This window comes from Anopheles aquasalis, chromosome 3, assembly GCF_943734665.1.
Source record: "Anopheles aquasalis chromosome 3, idAnoAquaMG_Q_19, whole genome shotgun sequence".
In the NCBI taxonomy this organism is placed as follows: domain Eukaryota; kingdom Metazoa; phylum Arthropoda; class Insecta; order Diptera; family Culicidae; genus Anopheles; species Anopheles aquasalis.
In genome coordinates, this window is record NC_064878.1 from 8,182,501 (window position 1) to 8,190,000 (window position 7,500).

The 7,500-nt window shown below is 50.2% G+C and overlaps 1 protein-coding gene across 7 annotated transcripts in view; it reads left to right on the plus strand.

The window, feature by feature from the left end:
* The window catches only part of LOC126574553 (uncharacterized), a 299,268-nt gene that overhangs the window by 273,420 nt on the left and 18,348 nt on the right, over positions 1–7,500 (plus strand). For all 7 annotated transcript variants that reach the window (XM_050234813.1, XM_050234810.1, XM_050234809.1 and 4 more), the window contains one exon: positions 5,347–5,517. In XM_050234813.1, coding sequence (XP_050090770.1) covers positions 5,347–5,517 — 171 coding nt within the window. The remainder of the gene's footprint in view (positions 1–5,346; positions 5,518–7,500) is intronic.

The following is a 7,500-nucleotide window of genomic DNA, read 5'->3' on the forward strand; positions in this document are numbered from 1 at the left end:
CGATTTGACACTTTGCGCTTCCCCTTCTTTTCACGGTGCATACCGTACGTGTCCGTGGGCGCGGGCTATCTGATCGCTAGTGCTTCTCCTGCAACTGTTGTTGTTGTTGAGTCTCTGCTCGTCGGGGGGAAGGCATTCATAAATTTTCCTTCTCGTGGTACCTCGGATCCTCGGGTTTAAGACCTTGGTAGAGCGACGTTTCCGTCCTTCTACGGCGCCAGAGCCTGGACTGGTTAAGGTGTAAATGGGGTGAACGAGGTGAAGCCGAGAAAGGCGATTCTTTCAGGAATCGTCCTTCGTCAGTGGCACATTAGTGCACCACAAACACCGACCGACCAACCGACCGACTGGCAGCAAATGACAATTTCCCTTTCGACTAACTCCAGCTCATCAGCAGCACCGGGGGAGCACCAGTCGGTTTTTGTCACCTGCTCACCACCACCACCACAGCCCGTCTTTTGTGTTGCCAAACAACAACAGTTGCCTCGGCAACTCTGTGCAGAGCCAAGATCGGGTGATGAGCGTGGGGTACCGAGCTTGTCCTTTTTGTCGATAATACAATTCCCGACAAAAACCCGGGCCGAGTGAAAAGGCGAACCGGTTGGGCACAAAAACGGGACGACCAAACAATTCCGAAACCGATCCCCGGTCCCCTCAGTGTTTGTGCTTTGAGTTTGAGTTGGTTTTGTGGGTCCTGTGTCGTTGCTTTGCGGTAGTTTTATGCCTCTCTCTTTTTCGTTTATTGTCTCGGATTGTCTTTTGATTTACGGTAAACGAGAACGCACCCGGGGCCAGTCGAATGAAAAAAACAAAGGACCTCATAAACCGAATAACATATGTTTATTGCCCTTTCAATGCAATTGTTCCAGCTGCAGAGACCAAACAACCGAACCCAAGACACCGTTTTTCGCGTTAATTTCCCATCCGGTGGTCGCTGTCCTGTGGGCGCTCCTGCATCTTAGAGTGCTAACTGGCTGGCTGGCTGGAGACAAATTGCCCTCGGTCGCTTTTCCAACCATTTCCTCGCTACGGGGGGTTGCGAAAGGGACACTTGCGCCCCGGAGGACCTGTTGCGTTTTGCAATTGAAATGCGGCGCAACAAACCCGCTAGAGGGGAAGGACGTTTGGTGTCGTTATGCAGTAGCCCTGGGCTGGTTTGTTTTTTTTTTTCTTACCCGGAGATGGTGTCTTTTCGTGGGCGTTCCTGGTGCTTCTTTCATCCCTTGTTTTGCCATCCCCCGAAATTTATCCGACGGAATGGGGGATGGTCACTGAAAACCTAATCACCGTGCACCGTCCTCGAGGTTCTGCGATCGTTTTGGCCGAAACTTGGGTGCTGCACCGGCGGTGAACTAATGGCGTTTTTATTCAAATTCATAACTCGAACCTATTAGTGGGCTGGGCAGGGCTGGGGGCTGGTGGTTGTGGCCCGCGGCGTGAGAATGCGCGACGATACGACGCTGGGTTGATGCCAATTTGTTTGTCTGTGCCCCTGCCGGTGCCGCGAGCACCCGGACTCATCTAATTCGCTTCGGAAGGTTGCACCGGGGGGTGCAGAGAGGGTGTGTTTTGAAATTTATAACGATGGTCATTTCATTTACATCCTATTAATGGCGAGTAAGGGAGCGAGTGGAGACGGGGTGGGAGAGCACTCTCGTATGGGCAATGTTTACATCCCAGCCAGCTTTTGCAGATTTACGACGCGAGCACACACTCGAGCAATCTCCAGGGGGTGAGGGTGAGCTTGGCCACTGGTTTAATTAGCGGCACCAGCTGCACCATCAAGAGCTTAGCTCTGGTAGATGTTCATTAAACATAAATTACTCCTGTAAAACTATTTGAGCTTCCTCATTTCACGCCATTGGTCAGACGTGTTCGTGTATTTGTAAGCCACACGAAAGAGATTCTCTTACATCTTATTCCATCAAACTGCAAGCCAGTTTTTCTCTAGCACTCTTCTTTGTTGTGCTGCGAGACATTAAAGATGATCTAACACAGGATGTCGTGGCCTTATCGTGGCTAACATGGCCAGCTGTCCTTCACTATTACACAGACAGCCAAGCGCTCGTCATCATCGTCGCCATAGCGGACCTCTCGATGCTAATTTACGGTACACAAGCTTTGAAATTTATGCTCCTCTTGCTGTGCCAACGTGTGCCCTCTCTTTCTCTCTCTCTCTCTGTCAGGCAGTGACAACATTCAGCCTCAACATCATCATCATCATCATTCCGCGAGACGCGAGGAGCCGGAACATTCGATCGCGTTGTAGGGAGTGTAGCATGCCAGCAGGCCAGGCCGGGCCCATCAGTTCGTCACTTTCATTTTCCTTTACGCGAACGAGCCAGCGCTCATGGCCGGTGTGGCCATTACTGGCACCCAATCCATCAGCACACACAAGGTTCTCTACCGGTGGAGGCGCATGGTGCTTTGTACTTTCCACTCCTTCTCTCTCCCTCTCTCTCTCTTTCTCTCTCTCTCTCTCTCTCTCTCTCTCTGCCTCTCTCTCACTTGTCTCTAAACAAACTCGCGCCATTTCCTCCCTTTTGCCAGTGTGGTTCTCGTACGGCGATGCTGTCGTCGTCGTGAGACCGTCACGGTCGCGGTTCTGGTCCCACGACAGCCTCACTCCGGACCCGGGGATGATAAACACCAACCCCTCCCCGGTGGCTATGCCGGCGTGGCTGCCGGTGAGACTGATGTTGATCGTAATCATAATGATAATGAATATTGTTTTCATTTTCATCCCCTCCGCCCGTTCGTTTCACGGGCGTTGCATTTTCGCATTCGCGCGCTGGGTGACCACCGGCCTGGGGGAGTTTGGGATTTTCCATCACCATTATCATCGCGGCATCAGTACAGCGCGCCACGGCATCGCCAAGCCACGCACAGCAGCAGCACCGCGATATGTTTTGCTTTTATTTCACTTTTCCATTAGCCAGCTTTGCCATCGCGGTTGCGGCGCGAGAGTGATTTAGGAATTTTGTGGCCGGGCGGAGAGGGGAAGTGGCAGTGACATGCGGAAGGTACCCACGGCTCTTCATCACCCCCCCCCCCCCCACCCCCAGGGTCTGACTGACACACAATCAAACGTGTGAGATGGTTCAGGCGGCGGCCTCTCCTCTGTCAATTCGATGCCGAGCGGCTCAGTGAAGTTGTTAAAAAGGCAAAAACCGCCCCAAAAACAGCGACCGGGACATGGAACGGAACGCTTCCTCCACTGTTCTCGGATGGAAAGTAATAATTTAATGCAGGAGAAGATGAAAGATGTGTTTACCGTTTACGAGGCTTTCGCGACAGGTACGAGAAGGGGGAGGAGAAGAATGCGACGCAACGTACATGACATCATCCATCGCGCATCCCCTCCTTTTGCCATTGACAAAGTGACAAAACTTTCCCTGAGCCCTTCGTCTCCTCTCCGAGCGCCAGCGTCGTAAATTTAATTTAATTAAGAGCTTTCACTCCGCGCGGCGTTAAAATGAGTAATTGTGCGCATGTGTGTTGGTGTGTGCTGTTCGTCTTTTACGAGTCGGCTTGGAGTTCTTTCTCACACTTCAGCACCACCACGAGCAATTGTTAAAGCGTAACAGCGCACCGATCTGTGGCTTTCACTTTTTATTTCATTTTCGGGTTTTTTTTCCACAAACACCGCATCTCATCCGGATAAGTCACCGAAAGTACTCACCCCCAGACACGCTACTCCCTCTCTCCTTGCTTTTCGGCAGGATTACAGATGAAAAGGATAATCGTAAAATCCGAAACCGGGGTAATTCAACTTTCGGAACGATGGTGGTGCATGTCATTTCGGTTCGGCGACACGCATAACCTCTTAGCGGATCATCTTTTGTCACCGCGAGCCCACTCTCTCGATTGGCTTATCGTAAAATATGGGTTGGAGTGAGAGAGACTGGTCTTTCTAGGGAGGTTAGGCTTCGTAGGCCGTTGGAGCGACCTTAACGCCCCGATAAACTCACCCTCTCGGCCCAGTTGATGACCAGTTGATGACCGTTTTGTGCCAGGCTGTGGTTGGATGTGGATTGAGATAAATGAATTATAAAAAAGAGCGATGCATAACTTTGAGTCGCATAAAACACTTCGGGTTTGACCTCGGGTTGATAACCACAATCTCCTCCCCCGTTTCTGGCTGATCGTAAACGGTGGCCAAAGCTGGCACTTTATGGCAGCACTGGACAGCAATGGCCTCGACATTAGCACAGATTGTGCCCGTGAAGTGTGGGTACGTGGTGTACGTTTGTGACATTTACCTCCAAATCTGCGTCTCTTGAACCGTCAAATCGGGTTAGCCTGGAAATTTCGCTTCCTCCAAGCTTAATCATGTTTCTATCAAACAAATACGCGACACAGGGAGTGTTCTGTAGCGAGGCGTTCACCACCCCTATAGAACCTCTCTTTTACTTTCTGTTGTTAACTCCAGTCCGAGCACCAGTAGCACAGTTTCAATTAATTGCGTTACATTCAATTAAAGAGCGAACATTTAATACTACAAATCCTCCATTTTGCAATAAACATAATACTGAGCCGTCCGACAAAACTCTACTGACAACGCAAAGGGCTGCAACTGCATCCAGGCTTCTTCGAACCGTTTGTAGGAACAGCCCCACAACAGAAATAGCAGCTGCAAGGGCTTCGCAGCCAACTTCGGAAAACGATACAAAACGGGGCTTTGTTGGACGAATAACCTTTCAACCTTTCCCCTCATACTCTTGTCCGTGTTTGGTGTTGTGTGCAATTCATGTTGTGAGCACATGGCATGGCATGGCAAGCTCACAACATCGCAATCGCAACATTGTGCCTCTGTGCGAAAGGGGCTTCGGTGTTTCGAGAAGGCTCGCCAACATTAATACCGCACGGGTTCCGCACTTCTCAGGCCTCGAATCCTACCGGGGTCATGAGCGACAGAGCATTCATGTTCTCTTCTGTGACTGTGTCCGTGTCTGTGGCTGTGTGCTGTGACTAGGGATGCCTCGGAGTGTCGTCCAGAGGATCCAGAGAGTATCCCTTTCGGGAGCTCCCAGAAACAGGTTCGCTAAATTAAATGCCACCGCACGCCAGAGAGAGAAAGGGATAGGGAGAGCGCGCTAGAGAGGGAACATGATGCCACGGTGTGTTTGTCAATTAGATGCAGCAAATTAATTTCTCCAACAAACATGCACCACTCGGACCTTCGCTTCTGTTGCCGTTGGATAACATTATTGCGCGTTGCGTTCCAGTGCCGGAGTTGTAATTTCTGGTTGGGAAAATCGGGAAAAGCCCAAACCGTGCACTGTCCACCAGACTAACGCATGTTTTTCACTTTTTCCTTCTTCTTCTTTTTCTCTCTCCCCGCAGGGTCGTTGCAATCGTGAGAAACCACCGTGTAAATACTTTCATCCTCCCCAGCACCTGAAGGATCAGCTGCTGATCAACGGTAGAAACCATCTCGCCTTGAAGAACGCCCTGATGCAACAGATGGGAATTTCGCCCGGCCAGCCGGTTCTCCCCGGCCAAGTGCCAGCAGTGGTAAGTCCTCCAGTCCGGTCCACCGTGGCGTGTCGTTGCCGCCGATTCGTTGCCGTGTCCGGTCCAGTGTTGCTCACTGGTCATCATCGTCCTCCATCGTCGTCATGTGCCACCAGAGACCGCGACCACCTTGTTGCCCTCCGCCCAGGGCGCCTCCTCGCAACCGTGTCGAGATGAAATGATCGCTCGATCACGATCGATTTCCATCGCGTGTTCTTGTGCCGTTTGTTTTTTGGAGCTCCCGATCTCTCTTGATCTCTCTCTCTCACTCTCACTCTGTTTCTGTCTGGCGAATCATTATCCTTCATCATACATGCCACCCCATCCCTCGCCCCCCTTTCCACCCTCATCAACCACCCCCCCCTTTCTCTCTCTCTCTCTCTCTCTCTTTCTCTCGAAACCGATCGCTGATCCCCACAATTTTCACCGAAATTGGCATCTTGGCAAATCATTTCACTTTATGTTGCGCGCTTCCATGCCTTCTAGTACCCTTCTCCTTGAGCATTATGATTTGATTTTGGGTTTACGTCTGCCGCTCACTCCCACCACCGCCACCATCACCACTACACGCCACGCAACCGCGACAGCCGTCGTGTGCCGTGGAGATCAGAGCATCAGCAGCATCAGCAGCATCAACAAAAGCAGCGACCAATGGGAGCCACCTTGCCTATTCCCGTTCGATTCTTTAGCGAAGCATTAAACACACAGTCGCTAATAATGATTCGTGGAAGATTGAAACAAACCAAATCAGCGCAACTCGATGCTACGATGACGAACCGTTCAATTCGGGTTTTTGCATAGTGATGTTCTCTCCGAGGTTACTGCCTATAAGCAAACTAATTGAATGCGTGTTTGAGGATGTGTTTTGTGTGTGTTGAGTGCGTTCGTCGAGTGAACTAACTGCGAGTGTATGTCTGAGTGTGTCGCGAGTGTGGTGAAGAATAATTAAAGCTTATTCCTTAATGGGTCGCGAATATAATCTTTACCGTAAAAAATTTTCACAAGGACACAAGAACTGTTTCTGTTAACTCTCATTACCCATAGCTGTTGCACAGCAATGTTCCGTTACCATCTCCACTGCAATGAGCCCCTCGATGGAGAAATGAAAACCAAAAAATTTACTTCCATGGTTCACAGTCGACCAAAAACTAGTGGAATAATTTAGAGAGTACTCTTCACTATTGTCCAGTTCAAATGAATCAAATCATCCGGCTTCAAACATTCGCCAGAGCTTCAAGCCCAAAATATGATAACAGAAGATACAAAAAAAATCATGCAACAAATTGAGCCCAAGTGCAATCACCACAAAATGCTTGTCCTTGTGGTGAGGGCCTCGAGAACCTTCCCTTTTCAAACGTTCAAGGGTCTTTAGGATTCATTAGCATCAAGACTTCCCTGTCAATGGTTACGTTTCGCCTTCTTTTCACACTCCATTTTTTTTCTGTCTATTCCAATTATGATTTTTAAGGATTTCAAACCAAAGGCCGTACAAAAGCATTTGAACCCGCGAATACTCGAATGGGCCACTTGTCACGTCACAAAATGGTACCTCCAAACCTAGCGAGAGCACACTGTGGTGTTCTGCGAAGGACCTCGCCCCTTACAGGTGGTGGTGGCCCCCCCATTAGTGGGATCTCGTCCAAAATGAAAAATTTATCCCGCCCAAAATTGGAGTAGCCGTGGATGATCATGGGTAAGAACACATTCCCAAAAACGATGTGCACGTCCTGGTGACCCCACCCCGCCCCGGAGGCCCCTCCTACTGCTCCGCTTCTCGACCGCTACGTTTACTGGCACGTAAAATGCTTGTCTCCTTGAGCCAACGAGTCGCGTGGTAGCAAATCAGTGCCATTACTCGCGCCAGATACATGCAGCTTGCAGGTAGTCGACAAACACATACACACGGTGCCGGTGGTTTGGTACATCTACGCTCCTCATCTTCTCCGAATAGTCCGAATCTTGGTTGAAACAAGGTGTTTAGGG